This window comes from Pelophylax lessonae (genome assembly GCF_965119305.1).
Source record: "Pelophylax lessonae genome assembly, chromosome: 5".
NCBI lineage: Eukaryota > Metazoa > Chordata > Amphibia > Anura > Ranidae > Pelophylax > Pelophylax lessonae.
In genome coordinates this window covers 81836007-81856599 of record NC_138772.1, presented here as the reverse complement: position 1 = coordinate 81856599, position 20593 = coordinate 81836007, and the positions used below count along the sequence as shown (strand labels likewise).

Below are 20593 nucleotides of genomic sequence, written 5' to 3'. Positions count from 1 at the left end.
ATTTAGCAGCTTCAGTATGCCTCTGTTAACTAGATAATAAATCTATGACCGTGTGTTTGAATTATTCTTGATGGAGACTGAGCTGACAGGAGGGTTTCTCCTGCACCTTCTGTCCAGCAGACTTGGAAGGGGCAACAAGTAACATATAGACATGGAGTTGCAGGAGTGCCGGTATTTACAGGCAGGTGTATGGAGCAAGTGTCTGTGGAGAACTGGACAGGAACCAGACGCATGAACGCAGGGGTACCACAGCAAATGTCAGGAACATGGGCAAGCCATGGATAGAAACAGCTCAGCAACAGAGGTGCCAAATCAGGAGACAGGAGTGAAGTTGAGAGTTCAAACCAAAGTTGGTAACTGCCAGAAACTAAACGTACAAATTCAGAAACTGTAACGGAGTCAAGAATTTAAGCTAAAATCAGTAACAGCAGAGGAGCAAGTTCAGAAGACCTCATCGGAGCCAACAGTTCAAGCTAGGCTCAGCCACTCAGCAGAGGTACAAAGCAACAAGCATTAAGTAGAGTCAAGGAGGTAGGTCAAGGTTACTGCCAGTAGGAGCAGATCTAAAGGCAAGCCAGGTCTTACACATCAACGCTAGTGCTGGGCGTGCACACACTATGAAATGTGCACTAATGCACACTCAGCAGTCACCCTAAGTGCAGGGCGCTGCACAATAATATGTGCGCATGCATGTAATTGCACTGTTCTTTTTATACTGGGACTAAATAGCCCTTCCTTACAATGATATTTACATTATCTATTAGGGACATATAAGACTTTTATTTCATGCAGTGTTCTAATATATATATATATATATCCTTATGTGTGCATGTTTTTTTTTATGGTCTGACAAATGGACAAACCATAAAAAATTTGTTAAATTTTTATTTGTTTTAGTACTGTAGTTGTATCTAACTGTTACATTATTAAACAGATGTGCATTACTACTTAAACATTGTAGTGACATCTGCAGGTTGAAGAGTTTTTTCATACAAAATATACCTCCAGCCTGCATGTGATCAATATAATTGGTTGTCATAGTGATCATGACCAGGAACCACAGCGACTGATTCTCAGTCATTTAGAGAAGACCTGGAGCTATCAGAAAAAAAAGGGTTAGCCTAGATTCACACATGTGGTGTGGGAAACCCAGTAATACCTGCGTGTTTCTCACACCGCATTGCAATTGCAAGTTATTTACGATTCGCAGTGGGTGTCAATACAAAATTAACGACACCCCTAAAGGACAGCAAACGCAGTGCATTTTGCCCGCACTGGATTGCATAGTACAAAACGAGCATGCGATGCGGTTGCAATTTGGCTCCACAAAAGATGCCTGCACTTCTTTGGTGCGATGCAGTGTGATTTGAGCCCATTAAAAAGGAATGGGGTCAAAGCACACCGCGCTGAATCACAAGTGAATTGCACAGGAATGCAGTGCCATTCCTGTGTGATTCACATGTGGGTTATAGTGTAAACCGGGGTTTAGAGAACTAAGAACATGCACAAGTGCATGAGCAAATTTAAATTTGCTTTCGTTCATTGGGTTATACTGCCCCCTACAGAAGTAGGACACTAGGCAGGGAAAAAAAGTCTGGCTTCACCTATGGGCAGTCCCAGGGGTTATACTCCCTCTCTCTGCTATATTTTTTTTTCTGCCTAGTCAGGAGTAAGGCCCTAGTTCCTTGCTGGGATCTCTGGTCCTTCGCAATTTTTTCTTTTTAGATAGAATTTTTTTTCTCCTAGATTTTGTCCTGTTTGATCCAGCTGACAGGAAGGCAGAGGCTGTGGCCCGCAATATGTACACTTTGGCTGTTTCGGCAATGAGGCTGGTATTCACCATTGTCCTGGTGTCGCAAACTCTGACCGAGTGGGCTAAGCTCTTACACCGTGACCTGGACAGAGAACTCCCCCTCTGCCTTTGCCGAGCTGGCTGACCAGCTGGTCCAGGGGCCGCAGTTTATCTCTAATGCCAATTTGGATGTGGCTCCTCTAGTGGCTTGGCTCTCTGTTTTGGCACTGGTCCTTCGGCGTGTCTTTTGGCTCAAGTGCTGGTCTAAAAGACCAGACTTCTAAAAAGGCCTTGACTGATCTTCCTTTTCATAGAGATCGCCTGTTTGGAGCTACCCTGGATGACATTATTAAAGGTCTCACGGGGGGGGGGGGGGAGAGTACTTTTTCTTCTTCCGGCTACTAAGGGCAAGGATACATAAAAAAGAGTAAAAGGAGGCGCAAACACCTAGTGCATTACCCGTGGTACACTGTTAATAATTTTAATAAAATGCCAAATACATACTCACAGACATGAAGATAATAAAAGCGTGTTACAAGCATCCACCATGCATAAACAGGAACATGTCCTTGAAGTCAGGACCGCTAACACGTTTCGGGAACCCCCCTTCCCCCTTCCCCTTTTTTTTTTTTTTTTTTACTAAGGGCAAGGAACCTGTCCCCAGACTGCTTGCAGGGCCTGTTTTGGGCGGTACAAGACCTGTTACTACAAGGGGTGATTGTCCTGGTTCCGACTCGGGAATGTTTTCAGGGGTTTTACTCAAACCTGTTCACAGTTCACAGGAAGGAAGGCAAAGTGCGTCCAATCCTGGACCTCAAGGAGCTAAACTTCTTTGTGCAGGTGCAGGAGTTCAGAATGGAGTCCATTCGAATGGCGCTTGCATCCCTGTGTCAGGGGGATTTCCTCGCCTCTATCGATATCAAGGATGCCTACCTTCATATTCCAATATGGGCCAGTCACCAGCATTTTCTCCGCTTTGCTGTAGGAGAGGAGCCTTATCAGTTTGTGGCGTTAGACTTTGGTCTCGCCTCTGCTCCTTGGGTCTTCGCAAAAGTTTTAGTCCCGGTGCTAGCTTTGTTATGCCAATGGGGGTTTGCAGTACTGGGCTACTTGGGCAATCTCCTTGTGCCTGGCTGGGGAGGCCTTCTCGGCAAGCATTCTGCTCAGGGGATCTGGACACTGGAAGAGTCCAGACTACCGATCAATGTCTTGGAACTCCGAGTGGTCAGACTGTGTCTGGACCATTGGACGGATCGTCTTCAGGGTTGTTCAGTGCGCATTCATTCCGGCAATGCCGCGGCCGTGTCAATCACCAAGGGGGCACAAGAAGTGTCCTGGCTGATCAGGAGGTAGCCGGCATTCTAAGGTGGGCAGAATGGTTCGTTCCAGTCCTCCGCCGTACATTTTCCCCGGGTGGAAAACTGGCAGGTGCATTACTAGTCGGCAGGCGTTGGACCAAGGGTAGTGGTCCCTTCATCTGGAGGGGTTTCATCAACTTTGTCTCTGTTGGGTCACCCCCAAGGTGGATCTGTTGGCGTCTTGGCTAAACAGAAAGGTGCAGAGGTTTGTGGTTTGGTCAAGGGATCCTCTGGGGGACGCCACAGAGGCGCTGGTGGCCCCGTGGGGTCAGTATCGTCTGATTTACGCCTTCCCTCCTCTCAAGCTTCTGCCAAAACTTCTTGACTGGATCGAGGCAAAAAGGAATCCGGTCATCTTGGTGGCTCCGGACTGGCTTTTCCGGGCTTGGTATGCAGATCTGGTTTAGCTGGCCACCGACATTCCTTTGAAGCTTCCTCTCAGGGAGGATCTATTGTCCCAAGGACCGATCTTCCATCCTGCTTTACAGTCGCTGGCTTTGACGGCTTGGCTGTTTCAACACCAGGTGCTGAAGGATAGGGGTTTATCTGAATCGGTGGCTCGGATCTTGACCTTCCCTAACAGGTGGTTGAACAGAAATTGGCCTTCAATACCATCAAGGGCCAGGTGTCAGTGTTGGCGGTCTTCTTCCAACGACCTTTGGCCACACACTCCCTGGTGGGTACCTTTCTACAGGATGTCCGACATTGGTTTCTCCAGTGCAGGCTTCGTTGCCGCCTTGGGATCTGAATTTGGTGCTTTCGGTTCTTCAGAAGCCTCCCTTTGAGAACCTTCGGGAGATTTCCCTACTTACGCTCTCCCAGAAGGTGGCCTCTTTGGTGGCTATCACATCTGCACGCAGGGTGTCCAAACTGGCGGCGTTATCCTGTCGTTCACCTTACTTGGTGATTCACAGAGATAAGGTGGTTCTTTGCCCCTGTCCGTCGTTCCTTCCAAAGGTTGTCCGGTCCCTGCTGAACTGGATGAATTTTGATCCATGCATTGCCAGCTTTAAGAATAATTTTATTCTGGTCAGGTTTGCATTAAGTGAGCCTGTTCTTTACCTGTTCAGGTAAAAGCATCAGGTTCACTATAATGCCAGCCCCACCAGCAGCATATACGTATACTTTTTCTCCCCTGCTGCTTTATTTGGCCACCAGGAGTAAACAGAGTACAGGGCAAGCAGAGGGTGTGGAATTCTGATTTTTAAGACACCTGACGCCTTATACATTACAAAATAAAGTACATACCTTAAATCCAATTGTATTATGATTGGTCATATAAAAGTGGGTTCAAAAATGCTGGGCATCGTTCCACCTGGATGAGGAGTGGCACTAGACCTCAGAGTGGTGTTTTTGTGGGGAACAGCATTAGATAGAAGGTAAAAATTACATAAAACGTGTTTGATTGAGTTGGTTATTATTTATGCTCCTCTCATGAAGGAGACCCTTCAATAACAATACCCCTCACCCCACCCTCACACATCCCCCCCCACCCAAAAAAAAACTCTTCCCCCACACAACCCCCCCCCCCCCCCAACACACACACACACACACTTTCTCTCTGTTCTGTTAAAAAATGGTAAGATTCTACTAAACCAGAAGTATAGGTGACTTTACTTAACTGCTAATAAGCATTTTCAATGTTTGGATTTTGGGCAGTGCCTCTTTTTAGGGTAGTATATACTCATATATATGTATATATAGTCAGTATATACTGATTACTTGCTTTAAATGTGTTATTAAATAAGCCTTTATATAACATTTTAAACCCAGTAAATATTTTTGTGTTATGTTAGTTTATAAGTGGTTGAAATAATCTGTTCTATAATGTACCTGCTGTTCCCAGTTTTTTATGAGAGAATTTTGTGTTATCTGGTTAACTTTGATAAAGAGCACTCTGTGTTGTCTGAAGCAGGTGTGCTGCCCTGCAACTCAAGTATACTGGTCTCACCACCAGAGTCCCTTTGGGAGTATTGGGTGGTTTCATGCTCCAGCAGCTACTAAAAGCTTCTACTTTCAGTGTTGGTTGGACTGACTTAAGTTATATGTGATAAAATAGGGGACCTCTGTACCCAAGTCTCCAAGTTTTGATCCTTTTTTCTTTTTTTCTGCAACTTTTAGTAAACTAAATTTTGGATCAGTAATTACTCTGCTTTTATAGCTGTTTATTTCCCTTATTCTAACAATTCCTTGCTGTCCTAGGGTGCTACGATAAAGAAAGACGAGAACACAGGAGCCATTGTTGTGGCCAGGATAATGCGAGGAGGAGCGGCTGACAGAAGTGGTGAGAGGCATAAACTGTAGAATTAAATAGAATGTATGGCCTTTGGAATTATAGAGAATGAAAAAACAGTAACTTTTTATACTGGAATCTTTCCCCTCTATTGCCTAAAAGGGTACCATAGTGTATTTTAAAGAAGTACTTCACCCTCCCGTGTTTTTTTTTTCCTTCCCCTTTTACCCAGTTTCCTGGGTTAACCCCAAAGCATATACTTGTCCAATGTTGTCCTGATGCAATTCATTGAACACACCGGGTCCCATGCTACCATCTTATTTATTGCACATGTGCTGTGTTTTAGATTGCTTTGAAACTTTCTGGGATGCGTGAAATGAGTATCCCATGAGGCTTCAATCAGCTGGGGATATCTTTTTCTCCTACTTGAGAAAAGCAGAGACATGGGCTACACTCCCCTCCCAAAAAGGTAACCCCATTGAAAAAAATGGCATCTGGGATTTATTGAAAGGAGGGGCTGGAACAATATTGTTTAAAGAGCTTAAAAGTAGAGAAAGGTCTGCTGTAAGTGATCATATATTTATAAGTTATTATTCCAGCGTATACCTTAAAAGTAGGTTTTGATATGACCGTTTGCATCCTTGCTCGGTTTCTTATTTTCATTGTGTTTTTCCTAGTCACTAGAGGGAGCTCTTAGTTGCTCAGTACAGTTACTCTGTCTGTATTTCCAAGTATCTCACTTAACAAGTGTGGAGATAAGATATTGGTCACACAAGGACTGCACTGTTTTCAGTGTGTCAGCCAGCTCATAGGTTGTCATTTTGTGAAGTAGCGGGAAACAAAAAAATGTTCTGTAATGTTGCGAAGCAGGAAGCTGAAGTTGCATGTGCAATAAGCAAATAGGGCAGCCCCATGTACATACAGTATATGATTCCAAATTGTTTGCAGCAAAAAGGGATATAAGCCTAAACACTTTGGATTATTTTCATCAAGCTTATCAATTTTATATGTACAGTATGTCTTAATGGAAAGACTGTACACATTACTTTTGATTCCTCCAGGTCTTATCCATGTGGGTGATGAATTAAGGGAAGTCAACGGAATAAGTGTAGAGGATAAAAAGCCAGAAGAAATCATCTATATTTTGGTAAGAATTTTATTTATGGTCTGTGTTGCTTAATTACCATGCTATAAAGCTGTTTGAACTCAGCTTGTGATCCTGGTGTATAAAAGCCACCTTTATTTCCATAGTCACATATTTCAAGACATATCCTTTGACTTTATGCTGAATTACAGCTGTCCTGGTGGCTCAGAGTGTTGAGCACCTGTCACCTTTCAGACTTTGAGTAACTTATGGAAAATGAAACATCAGCAAAATTGTTTCAATAGGCAATCAACGTTTTTACTTCAAGCAAAAGAAGAAATCTGGTTAGTCTGAGCAGTATCTCCACTGTTTGAGCCCATTTTTTTTTTTTGTTTAACCAGCCCCAGACCTGCACAGAATTCCGTAACGCCAGTGGTGGAAAGGTGTATTGGCTTTTTTTCCCCCTGATCTGTATGACAGACTGATCCCTGGCATGACAGGAGAGAGCAGATATAAGTGTCCGTTCACACTACCGCGGCACGACTTCGGGGGCGACCTGTGAAGTCGCGTGCACCGCGACTTGCACGGACTTCACATAATTGAAGTCAATGCAAGTCGCTCCGATGTCGCCCCGAAGTAGTACTGGAACTATTTTCTAAGTCGGAGCGACTTGAGTCGCTCCTATTAGAATGGTTCCCATAGCTCTGAATGGACAGCGACATGTCAGGCTGACAAGTCGCCTGACAAGTCGCGGTAGTGTGAACCGTGTCTAACACAAGTGTTTATTTCTTGAGAAGTGTATATTTGTATATATAAAAGGTTAGTATGCATGTCTATGTATCAGAATAACTGATTTTACCTTATCTTTTAAAGGCGCAGTCTCAAGGTGCAATTACATTTAAAATCATACCAACTATCAAGGAGGAATCGCCAAATAATGAGGGAAAGGTAATCTTTTGATCTTTTAAAATATGTACTTGTCTTATGCTGTGGTAACTATAGTCTGTAGCATTTCTTTAATGTTCCCACACACATTTCAATCCAGTCATTAAAGATCCATTTTTTTTTTTATCTCTTTTAATTGATTTTTTAAAGGCGTAAAGGAGAATTGACTGACAAATTGAAGCTATTTTGCTAGATTTCTGTATAGTTGTATCACATATAGTATAGCAATATACATTGTATAGCTTTCTTTTATAATTTTTTACTTTGAATCCACAGTAAATACCCAAAAGATTTCCAAAAATACATCCCAGGGTTGGATGTACCATACTCGACATCAGTATTGCTGGCTTTTGGGAGTTCACAAGGTGTGGAGTTAAGACATGAATCACAATAAAATGAAACATTTTTTAGAATCAATACAACTTAAACAGTGTGTTTAAGAGCATTCATTGCTCCCTCTTCAGGGAAACTACATACACAAGACTTTTTTTATGCCAAGCTCACCCATATTATTTTGGGGGAATTTGACTTTGGGTAGCTACATTGTAGACACCATCTGGGCCCACATGTTACTTTTCATTCCAGCCCTTCACTTCTCTGCACTGTGCTCAGTGCCATGGCAACCTGTTGTCATGCCCAAACACCATTACATTGGGAGACTTCCTAACTATATGCCAACACCACTAACCTCTACAGCTGTACTGGAGATACCTTCTTGGGCCACATCTTTCTTCTGCGTTTCTTCCCATGTCCCTTCTGCATCATATTAGCTACTTTAAAACTCCTAAAGCCGAAGGCTTTTTTTTTTTTTTTTTTTTTTTTTTTTTTGGGGATACAGCACCAAACACATTAGGTATGTGTAATGGCATGTATTCCATTGCCTGCAGTGTGCTGATTTTGGTAAAATTATTTCTCTGTTGTCCAATTCACATCTGCTGGATACTGCCCTGAGTTTCTCTCTTCCCCCCCGCTGTTCAGGATAACAGCTGTTGCTGCTACTGAGAAAAGTTGCACTGTTCATCCACCGCTTTCTGCCCTCTATGGCATTCATATTGCGCTTATTACCACACTTCCACAATGAATTGTGTTCTGTGAATGGGCAGAGGACAACCTGTCATTCAACTGCTGCTCTTTTCATAGAATGAGAATCATTGTGGGGGAGTTGTAATACAAGTTTTGTAAATTGCAGAGAAAGGAGAAGAAGCAGGGCAGGTAGCACAGATATCCTCAGTAGCAGCAGCTGCTGTTAACCTTCTCAGCACCAGAAGCTCGGAACAGTATCCAGAAGCTGTGTAGGAGGCACTTTAGGGATGTTTTTTTACACACAGTTACACATAACAAATGTGTATGGTGCTGAATCCCCCCCCCCCCCCCCCCCAGAAAAAAAAATGAACTTCAGATTTAAGTTCCAGGTATGAAGCAGATGTACAGATGTGTGTGTGTGAATGTGAACACCGCTCTAGGTCAATCTCCAATCTTCACCCCCACTAACACACAGGCCAGGTGCGGGCCCCGTCCATCACGGGTTCCAATAAGCAAAAAATAATTCTGGTTGGCCGCATGTCCAGTAAGATCACTTTTATTTCAGCAAGTCCATAAAAAACCTGTCCAAAAACACAAATTGATGGGAACTGTAAGCTCTAATGAGCAGGGCCCTCTAAATCCTCCTGTATTGAATTGTATTGTAACTGTATTGTCTTCCCTCATATTGTAAAGCGCTGCACAAACTGTCGGCGCTATATAAATCCTGAATAATAATAACAGCATTACCAGCTAACGCGTTTCAGGCTTCCTTAGGGCTTAGTCATAGCTCAGATACAATTGTCCACTACAGAGATATATTTTCATATATGCAACAATTACTTGTGATTGGAACAATCTTTGTGAAACAATTGGTTTGAGGCTGCCAATAATTGGTAGATGACCGCCCCTGTTTAGAGATGCAAATGCAGAAACTCTAACATACAGTATATAACAGATATAAAACATCTTAAGGATCCAATAAAGAATAGACTGAATACAAAATAAAAATGGAACCCAATTTTTAGAAAAAGTTGTAAAAAATTTGAAAAAATGTCTATCGGGATTACCAGTAGCAAATGTTTGAAAAAAATGTTTATCGGGGGTCACCAGTAGCAAAAGTTTTTTTTTTTTTTTAACTTTTGATACTTTTGACTCCTACAGACATTTTTAAATATAACTTTATAGACATTTATACATAACATACCTGTTGTATATGTTAGAGGTTCTGCATTTGAATCCCTAAACAGGGACCGTCATCTGCCAATTATTGGCAGCCGCAAACCAATTGATTCACACAGTTTGTTCCAATCACAAGTAATTGTTGCATATATGTTTATATATATCTCAGTAGTGGACATTTGTATGTGAGCTATGACTAAGCGCTAAGGAAGCGTGAAAAGCGTTGAGTGGTGATGCAGTTTCCCTCTATTTGTGTTTTTGGAAATGTTTTTATGGACTTGCTGAAATAAAGGTCATTTTACTGGACGTGTGGCCAACCAAAATTCTTTTTTTTGCTCATATGAGACAGCTGTAACTGCTCTCCTGTCAGACCCCATAGTGCAGTGCTTGGTGTCTTGAACAACCTGTTGTCATGCACAAACACTATTGCAGTGGGGGCCTGTCTAACTATATGCAAACACAACATTTGGTTTCCTGTTGTAAGGGAACTACAGGGACTGCTGTTGTTGGCTGCAAAACAAAAATATAAAAGGTATCCATTTCTCTTTCGTTCATCAATGGACACAGCACTCCATAAAGCATAACTATTGGGTTATATTGCCTCCTTCAGGAGTAGGTCTAGGCAGAACAAAAAACCTTGGCTACGCCCATGGGCTATCCTCAGCTGGTATAAAACCCCCTCTCTGCTATTGGTATTCAGGTTTAATCTGTCTAGCCAGGAGTAAGGACCTAGGCTCTTGCCTGGGATCTCTGGTCCTAGCAAGTTTTTTCTCCTTTCTTGACTCTTTTGTTGTTTTTTTCCCTTGGGAGATCTACATCAAATGCCAGCAAGCACTAGGTCGGCTGCGACAAAGCCTCATTGAGGCTAGCCTGCGAGCTAAACGTCTTGCAGGGTCGCATACGACTTGGTGCTGGTATGAGTCGCAGCGGTCCCTTGGCCGACAGCTCCCCCTTTTGGGTGGTGAGGAATTCTGTCTGGAGCATCACCCACACCATGGAAGGGTAAGTACAGTCCCCCTTCTCCCCTTTGGGCATTTTTGGAGTGGACGCAGGTACCCTCCTAAGGATGGTCGGGCCTGCCTGCGGGTTTCGTCCTCCCATCCTAAAGTCCCTCGGTTAAGTGGGCTTCCCCCCTCCCCCCCGCGGGCTGGAGGGGGTCTCAGAGCAGGTTGCCGAGACCCCTGATTGTCTCCCCTGCCATTTCCCCTTTGTTGGGGTGGTGTGTGTCCTGCCCTGATGGTATAGGGGGATTCTAGTGCAGAGGCTGCAGCAAAGACCCCTAGGTGCATGTCCTACTGTGTGGTACAGTTTGGGAATTCCCAGGGCAGAGGTCACAGCAGTAAAGAGCGCACTGCGGAGTTTCCCTAAATGTTGTCCCTGCCTGGGGTGTACAGTGCCTTTAGTGGTGGGGGGTCCCCCTCTCAGAGGGTGCAGCAGTTTGGAAGGCACAGAGTGTTCCTGGGCAGCATGCTTTCGGCATCCTCTACAGCCAGCGGCCCTGTTTGAGAAGTCCAATGACATCATGGTGGCCATTTTCCCTTGGTTTGTCTGGTCTCCGGGAGGCAGCCATGTTTGTGTAGCCCGGTGACATCATGGCGGCCATTTTCCCTTCCCCTCCGAGGCGCTGAAGATAGACCTTGTGGAGAGGCCAGAGTTCCTCCTCTTCCTCCTCAGTCTCTTCTTCTTCTTGTCCTGGGATATATGAAGCAGATGGCGTCCATGGGTTGCTTAGTCTGAATTACGGCGCTCCTCTGGTCGGCAGGGTGAGTCCTTGGGGGTCCCTGTTATCTCTCTCTCTCTGCTGATAGGTACCCTGAGCATTGGGGGATCCTTTAGAGGTGCCAAAAGATTGTTTGTACTGCAAAGTCTTCCCTTCCCTATGGAGCCTCAGGGTCACATCTCCCCCACTGACCCCCTCATGGAGGTGGCAGGTCCCTCAGAACCTCAGCTTTCTATGATTGCACTGACGGCGGCCCTACAGTACTTGGTATCCCGGGTGGAAGTGGCATGTGGTCAAAGGCCCAGGAGGAAGTGTCCCCTGCCTTCCCCTGGTCAGTCTGTCTCATCTGATTCTGAGCCTGATGCCGCCATGGATGCGGCCCGTCCAGGGGAGCTTAATATCACACACCTAGATCCATCCGATAGTGAGGATGATTCCTCCATTGTCGCACCTATTACTGCAGTGCGTGAGACTTTAAAAATGGAGAATGCGGCTGATGTAGCCACAGACGTGGCTATGTCTTTTGGTATGCATAAATCACCTCGCACTCCAAAGGTGTTTCCTTATGTGCCTTATTTTGACAGGTTTGCCTTTAAGAAATGGGAACAACCAAAGTTACTCTTTGTGGTGCCCAAACGTTTTGCAGTACGTTACCCTTATGAGGAGTCACTTTTAAAAAAGTGGACTAGTCCACAAGTAGAGGACCCTCCTGTTTCCAGGTTAAATAAAGCAACCATGATCCCAATAGAGGAATCCCCATCCTTTAAGGACCCGGCAGACAGGAAAGTGGAGACTGTGGCACGCAGCATGTTTACTATGGCTGGTTCAGCATTGCGACGAGACTTGGCCTCATCCTTTGTGTCTCAGGCCCTAACCGAATGGGTCAAGCTTTTGCGCCTTGGGGGGGTAAGCAGGTTCCTGCTGATTATGTTGATTTGGTAGACCAGTTGGTCCATGGGCTGCAGTTTATTTGTTGTGCAGCTTTGGATACAGCTCTTGTGCTGTCCAAACTTTCTGTTTCAGCGGTGGTGATCAGACGTGTGCTGTGGCTTAAGGATTGGTCTGCAGACCAAGCCTCTAAAAAAGCTCTCATTGATCTGCCCTTTCAATTCAATCACTTGTTTGGGGCACCTCTGGATGACATCATTAAGGTTCTCAGGGTGGAGAAGAGTACCTTCCTGCCACAATCCAGGAAAGGGAAGGAGCCTCGTCGCAGATGGGGGGCCCTCCTTCTCGGTCCATAGAAAATTCTTTTGTGTTTCTGGGACTGAGAAAAAAGGTAAATAAATCTTTCAAATCTTCCCCTGGAGGTTCCAAGCAACCTTAGTCAGGTAATCCTAAAGCTGGCATCCCTGAACCCGCAAGCAAGACCCCTTTAGCATGAAGGTTTGCCCTCACCCATAACTGGGGTGAGGGGGGGGCATCTTTGCTGGTATCCGGCCTGGGGGGCATCTTTGCTGGTATCCAGCCCTGTTTGCCTCCTTCATGAGCCTTGAGGAGATCCACAAAATTATTATTTTGGGGGTACCCAGAAAGGGGGGCGAAGTTCGTCCATTTTGGGTTTTTTAGATTCTCAGAGTCCTTGTGCAGATATAATTCCTGTAAAGGTTTGGGTGACGTCCGAACTACCTAAGGTCCCCCCAATCCCTGTCCAGGAAATTGAATTATCTAGGTCTGATTTTAATTCTGACCAGGGTGGTCCTTCCTCCAGAAAAACTTCAGGAACCACAGGCCGTGATTCCCCAGCTGCTGTCACAGACAATTCTTTCTCCCGACTTGCTTTCAGGTTCTGAGTCTGGCGGTATCCATCTTCAAGGCAGTTTTCTTTGTACAGACCTGCATGCTGCTCTTTTAGAAGGTTTGGCTCCACAGGAGGTGCGTGGCGAGGACACGAGTTCCTCTGGTAGACGCCGCAGATGTCCTAGGGCAGTGATGGCGAACCTTGGCACCCCAGATGTTTTGGAATTACATTTCCCATGATGCTCAACTACGCTGCATCAAGAATCAAGGGCGAGGGTCTTCAAATCATTCTAGTGGCTGTAAACATCCTTTGGGGGGCTTCCTCTCAGAGAAGACCAGTTGTCCCAAGGGCTGATCTGCCATCCTGCTTTACAGTCCCTGGTTTTAATGGCTTAGCTATTGAAAGCCAGGTACTGAGGGATAGAGTTTTGCCTGGATCAGTGATCCCTACTGTGGTGAAGGCGAGGAAGTAGTCTTCCAGCAAGATATATCGTCACATGTAGAAAGCGTACATTTCTTGGTGTGAGTCGATTGGCGCTTATCCTCGATCCTTTTCTGTGGCTTGGATCTTAGCTTTTCTCCAACGGGTCATTGAGCAGAAGTCGGCCTTGAGTACCATCAAGGGCCAGGTGTCTGCCTTAGCATTCTTCTTTTAGCAACCCCTAGCCACGTACTCTTTAGTTGTTACCTTCACTCAGTGGGGTTCGAAATGTGGCTCCACCTTTTGCCGCCATGAAATTTAAACTTCGTGCTCTCGGTTCTCCAGAAACCTCCATTTGAGAATATTCGGGAGATTCCCTTGCCTACGTTGTCCCAGAAGGTGGCATTCTTAGTGGCTTTTACCTTGGCCCGCAAAGGTATTAAAGTTGGTGGCATTATCCTGTCGTAGTTCCTATTTAGTGGTCCATATAAAGTGGTTCTTCGCCCCTTTCGATCATTCCTGCCCAAAGTGGTCTCTGACTTCCTTTTGAATGAGGACATTGTGTTGCCTTCCTTGTGTCCCAAGCCAGCTCATTCAAGAAATTTGCCTTGCATACCTTGGATGTGGTTCGGGCAATTCGGGTGTATCTGGTAGCTACGGAGTCCTTTTCGAAGATCAGGCTCGCTTTTTGTGGTTACGGACAGACCAAGGAAAGGGCTGGATGCTTCTTCGGCTACCATCTTCTGATGGATCAGACAGACGTTACTCAGGCCTATTCTATTAAAGGTCAGGTTCCTCCTTTGCCTGTCATGGCGCATTCTACTCAGGCACTAAGTACTTCTTTGGCTGTCTGTCATCAAGCATCTATATCTCAAGTTTGAAAGGCGGCCACTTGGTCATTGTTGCAAACTTTCTTCAAAGTCTACAAAGTTGATATTTTGGCTTCTGCAGATGCTTCTTTTGGCTGCAAAGTTTTGCAGGCTGCTGTTAAGGGGCTGTACCCTCTTGAGAGGTGTTTTTCTTTACATTTTTATTTTACAGATGGGACTTCTGTGACCCGGTTAAGGCTCCTGTGTCCTGGTTATGGCTTTTATGTTTAGCCTTGGGTTACTTTCCCCACCCCACATTTTCCTTTTGCAACTGCTTTTGAACATCCCAGTAGTTATGATTTATGGAGCGCTGTGTTTGTCGATGAACGAAAGAAAAAATTGGATTTTTGTACTTACCATAAAATCAATGTCTTTGAGTTTATCGACGCAGCACCCACCCCTCTAAAGAGTTTTGATACTTCTAACACTGCTTGCTACTAAACTGAATACCGAGGATGGCCCATGGGCGTAGCCAAGATTTTTGCTCTGCCTAGTCCTACTCCTGGAGGAGGCATCATAACCCAGTAGTTATGATTTTTGGGGTCCTGTGTCTGTCAATGAACTCAGAAATGGATTTTACGGTAAGTGCAAAAACCCAATTTTTCTTCACAAACCTTAGATTAGACCTCTTGACATCATTGCTGGGTCTCTGTGATTCTATGCAATGCAGGCAGATCATGGTTGGTGGGAGGGGCCATGGGGTACTGTATATTGCATTTTGAAAATGTCATAGCCCCCTGCTTCAGTACTCCACTCAAGAGCCCTTAGTCATAAAAAAAAGCAACAGACTGCATTGGAATACAAATCCCCCTAGGTAACACCCATATGTAAGGCTGAGCCTCTAAGATTGAAAAATTTTAAATAAATAAATGGAAGGGACAGGCCAGGGACAGTAAGGCTGGGGAGGAAAGGACCTTTTGTTTATGCGGCTTGAGCCTCCATGTGAATGAGGTCTAAAGTCGATAAAAATATTTCAGGTGCATCAAAACACTAGTTTGTTTACTTTAGAAAGTGGACACAGCCTAATTCGAAAAACCAGTTTGTGACGGAACTGACCCACAATGTGCTTTTGTGCTTCCGTCCAGATACCCCTTCCTTTAGTCTTGAACATAGATATCAGATATTATGCTTGCAATATACAAGTCTAGCCGACAACTTAGCTTGTATAAGTTCTGGAACTAATTTATTTAACAAGAATACAGACTTTTTATACACTTGATAAGTATGTCAGTGACCTCCCAAAAATGTACCCAAAACATCACACAATGGTTTAGATAACGAGGTAGAGGTGACTCATTGCTAATCCTCCTCTAGCAACTACTATTGCTGACAATGATATAATAAATATGCTAATTTACTCAGCACTCAAACCAGCCTAGGTGGAGTGCACGGAATGCTAACAGGCAAACAATAGATGACAAAATTAACCACCTGGACAATCAGGGATCTCATTCCAGGTCAGAGCTCCCAAACAAGAGTACACATTATTATAAGTGTGAACACATCCCTTAGCAGACAACTAACAATGTGTGAAAAACAGGTGTTTGAGCTGATTATATTTGCATCTGCAATGAGTCTGACTTTGTGGAGTAGTCCTTATTGGCAATGTGCTTTTACCATGAATCCCGGGCCTAAAGTCCCAGAGTCTGGGTATCTTAGGGAGAAATGGACTTGAATCCTAAGTAACGTTATTCCAAGGGTCCCCCCCAGCATACACCTCACAAAGAGTAGTGTTCCCTTAAAAGCCAGGGCCCATAGTCAGGCAAGAGGCTAGTCTGTAGTCCCCTCCAAAAGCCCTTGTCCTGAGTGAGTTTGTCACACCATCGTCTGTCAGTATGCTGCAGAGAAGGATCCTTTCACCTAATGGAGTAGCAGTGATCTCTCTGCAGAGATCCAGCACACCCCCTGCTGCATTAGAACTACAGCTTTGCTGATTGCAGAGCCAATGGTCTGATGACCTGACTCCCAATCTGCAATCCAATTATTTCCATAGGTGCTCAGTAGGGTTTATGTGAAAGGTTCTTTGTGGAGTTACTCATTAATCTATGTATTTATGCTGCTGGGTTTGTGCATAAGGCACAGTCCTGCTGGAACAGAAAAGAACCTTGCCACAAGATTGGAAGCCCATAATTATCAGTAATGCCTATTTATGCTTTAAAATTAACAGTATCCTTCATTGGAAATACCTGAATTAAGTAGTTTGAGGGGTTTCTATATACTTAAGGCCATATAGTGTACAATATGTCCCTAATCTTACAATGCGCCAATCTAATGGTGCTTTTCGACTGCATGGAACCGAACGGTTCGGCTCGCTTTTGTGCTTTTCCACTGCTGGTACCGCATGGTATGGTGTAGGAACGGTTCGGTACGGTACAACGGCGCTTTTCCACTGCATGGAACCAAACGGTACGGCTCTCAAAAACAGTACCTACTCGATTGTGGTTCCAAGAGGTACCATACCTGGTACAATATCCCACAATCCTTTGCATGCAGTCACTACTAGCCACTGATTGGTCAGAGAATCCCACCCACCCCTTTGTTATCCCACCTACTTAACTTTAGTACTACTTTAGTGGAAAAGCAAACCATACCGTACCGAACCGTTCCAACACCGTACCATGCGGTACCAGCAGTGGAAAAGCAAACCGGGCCAAGCAGGGCTGAGTAGAGCCGAGCCGGTACTTGCAGTGGAAAAGTGCCATAAAGGATCATTCTGCTTTTTACTGTGGATGATTTTAGGAAATCTATTGACACGGGAGATTGCAAAAGGGTGCAGGAAATAAGAAGAGGTGGGGGCGTTATAAGACTGGGAACACGTAGGTTAGATTAACACATTTGTCTCCTCTTAACCCTGGTCCACATTTTACCACTTGAAGTCATCCTTTAATTTCCATAAAGTATGTTGTTGACATAATAGCAGAGGGCATCAGGTATTTTCTGTTAATGTTATGAGTACTATGCACCATTATCTTCTCTTGCAGATGTTTGTTAAAGCTCTCTTTGACTACTATCCTAATGAGGATAAAGCAATTCCTTGTAGAGAAGCCGGGCTCGCGTTCAGAAAGGGAGATATACTTCAGATCATGAGCCAGGATGATGCAACTTGGTGGCAGGCCAAACACGAAGGTGATGCCAATCCCAGAGCTGGATTGATCCCTTCCAAACAATTCCAAGAGAGGTTAGCTCTGCAACTCCTTCCTTTTACTCCATCTCACTGGTTCTTCCTCTTCTTTTCTTTTCCCCTCTCTTTTTCTCTGTTCCTTGCCAATTGTTTCTTTGCTTCTCTCTCTCTCTCCTTCTTTCACTCCCCCTCTTTTACTCCTCCTCTTTCACTCCTTTTTTTTGCTCTCTGTCCTTTTTTTCTTATTCGTTCATTGACAGACACAGCTTCTGGTATTCTTACCCATTGAGTTATACTTCCCCCTACAGGAGTAGGACACTAGGCAGAAAGAAAGTCTGGCTACACCTATGGGCAGTCCCAGGGGGTATACTCCCTCTCTCTGCTATAGCCTATAGTTTTTTTAGCTGCCTGGTCAGGGAGAGAACCTAGTTCCTTGCTGGGATCTTTGAATTTTTTTAGATGGAAATTTTTTTCCTCCTGGATTTTTCCTGTGAGATCTACAATCAACTTCCGGACTGGGCGACGGGCTGAATAATCTCGATCCAGTGGTCACCTCCAGTCTGGTCAGCAAGCGCTCACAAGCCTCAGCTCCACGCTAGGTTGGCCAGGACATAGCCCCACTGGACGGGGGCTAGCCCTGCGAGTTAACCATCTTGCGAGGTCGCATGCCACCTGGTCTCGGCCTGAGTCACAGCGTTCCTCCTGGCCAACAGCCACCCCCATTTTGATAGAGAGGAGGATCTGTCTGGAGCGGTGCCCACCTGGTTCCTGGTATGGTGAGCAGATGTCCCCCCTCTTTCCCTGGGGGATTTTGGGGTGGACACGGGCCCCTATATAGGAAGGTCGGACCCCGGGATTCTCCTCCTTCCTGACCCCCACCCCCCTCCACTATTGCGGGTCTGTATGGGGGGTCTGGGCGCCCCCTGGGGTGGGGGCTGGGCGCCATGCTAGCGATGGCGGTGGGGGGGTGCTCCGCTGGCGACCGGACGATAGGCTGTGCGGGGGGGATTGTACCTGGTGGGGGCTCCTGCCAAGACCCCCGTCCTGCCTTGTGCCTGTCCTGTGGCTAGGGATACCTCCTGGGTCCCAGAGAGCCTTGTGGTGCTGCGTGGGGCCACCGTTTTCTTGTAGCCCATAGGCTACAATGCATGGTGGCCATTTTGCATTTGCCATTGAAAAAAGCAGGGGCTATGACAGTGGAGCCGAGGGCGGTGTTTTTGGTTGTGGGAGCCCCTTCTCACCCCCTAGTGCTGACTCCTGAATATTATGTTCTGCGGGTGATAAGTCTGGTGGGGTCCTGTCCCTCTCTGCTGAGGGTTGATCGGTGCTTGTAGCTGGCGACCGGGTGGTGCTGCCAGCGTGGTGGGGATGTCCCTTAGCAGTGTTTTACACTTATTCTGTGGGGCCCCCTGGTGGCTAATGGAGTCTTTGTAGCGCATATCCCCACCTGATCCCCTCTCTGAGGCTGTGGGGCCCTCCGGGTCCCGACCATCCATCCATGCACTGACGGCTGTCCTGGAGTCCCTTGTGTCCCGGGTGGAGTTGGCTTTTAGGCGACGGGCTAGCAAAAAGAACCCCCCCCCCCGCCTTCCCTTGTTTCATCTGTCTCATCAGATCCTGAATCTGATTCCGCTGCCGCGGCTGTGGGTCACCCTGATGGCTCTGCAACCACACGCCCTGAATACTCAGATAGTAAGGATGATACCGCCACGTCTGCAACCACGCACGAAAAGGCGCTGGTGGACGCACTGGTTGTATTTGTGCGTGAGCCTCTAAAAATTAGGGACGCAGCTGTGACTGACGGGGGTGCAGGTTCCCTTGGCACTCACAAACCACCCAGAGCGGAAAATGTGTTTCCCTTCTGCCTATTTTGACAGAATTGTCGCAAAAGAGTGAGGACGACCAAAGCTTTCCCTTGGGGTCCCTAAGCGGTTTGCTAGGCAATACCCCTATGAAGAGTCCCTTTTCAAAAAGTGGTCTGTTCCACCGGTGGTGGACCCTCAGGTTTCCAGGTTAAATAAAGCAACCATGATTCCGGTTGAAGAGTCTCCGGCCTTTAAGGACCCGGCTGACAGAAAAGGCGGAGGCGGAGGCTGTGGCCCACAATATGTTCACCCTGGCTGGCTTGGCATTAAGGCCGTGTTCACCATTGCCCTGGTGTTGCAAACTCTGACTGAGTGGGCTAAGCTTGTGCCTTGACCTGGAGGGAGAACAGCTCCCACCTGCCTTTGCTAAGCTGGCGGACCAGCTGGTGCAGTTTATCTGTGCTGCATCTTTGGATGTGGCTCCCCTAGTGGCTCCGCTCTCTATTTCGGCAGTGACCTTGCAGTGATAACATGCTGGTCTGCGGACCAGACTTCTAAAAAAAGAAATAAATAAAAACTGGCTGTTCTTCCTTTTCAAGGCGATCACCTGTTTGGAGCTACTCTGGACGACATCATTAATGGTCTCACAGGGGGGGAAGAGTACCTTTCTTCCACAGGCTACTAAGGACAAGGACCCTCATCAAAGACGTGGGCCCTCCTTTTCCTAATTGATCCAAGCGAATTTGGTCTGGCAAGTCTAGAGCGGGCTTCTCCAGACCCGCAGACAGGGCTCCTTCAGCATGAAGGCATGCCTTCACCCGTATCTCGGGTGGTGGGACGTCTTCGCTGGTACCCGGACCCATGGACTTCCCTGGTACATGACAAGTGGGTCCACGAAGTCATACGATCCGGATACAAGATCGAGTTCCGTGTTCGCCCTCTGGAAAGGTTCTTTCCTTCCAACGTGCAACTGTCCCCAGTCCCCTTACAGCCCTCTTTGGGGCTGTGCAAGATCTTTGCAAGGGATGATTGTCCTGGTTCCGATTGGGGAAAGTTTTCCAGGGGTTTTTACTAAACCTGTTTACAGTCCCTGGAAGGAGAGCAAGGTGCGTCTAGTCCTGGACCTCAAAGCGCTGAACTGCTTCGTGCAGGTGCAGAAGTTTAGGATGGAGTCCATTCGCACAGTGGTGGCTTCCCTGCATCAGGGGGATTTTCTTGCCTCTATAGACATCAAAGATGCCTACCTTAACATTCCAATATGTGTCGTCACCAACGCGTCCCCCGCTTTTCAGTGGGAGAGAAA

At 46.0% G+C, this 20593-nt stretch overlaps 1 protein-coding gene across 1 annotated transcript in view; it reads left to right on the top strand.

The window, feature by feature from the left end:
• MPP7 (MAGUK p55 scaffold protein 7) overlaps positions 1-20593 on the top strand; it is a 401547-nt gene that overhangs the window by 169540 nt on the left and 211414 nt on the right. Inside the window, exons 6-9 of the mRNA XM_082259696.1 lie at positions 5353-5434; positions 6445-6530; positions 7341-7415; positions 17346-17542. Of these exons, the coding sequence (XP_082115822.1) occupies positions 5353-5434; positions 6445-6530; positions 7341-7415; positions 17346-17542 (440 nt within the window). The remainder of the gene's footprint in view (positions 1-5352; positions 5435-6444; positions 6531-7340; positions 7416-17345; positions 17543-20593) is intronic.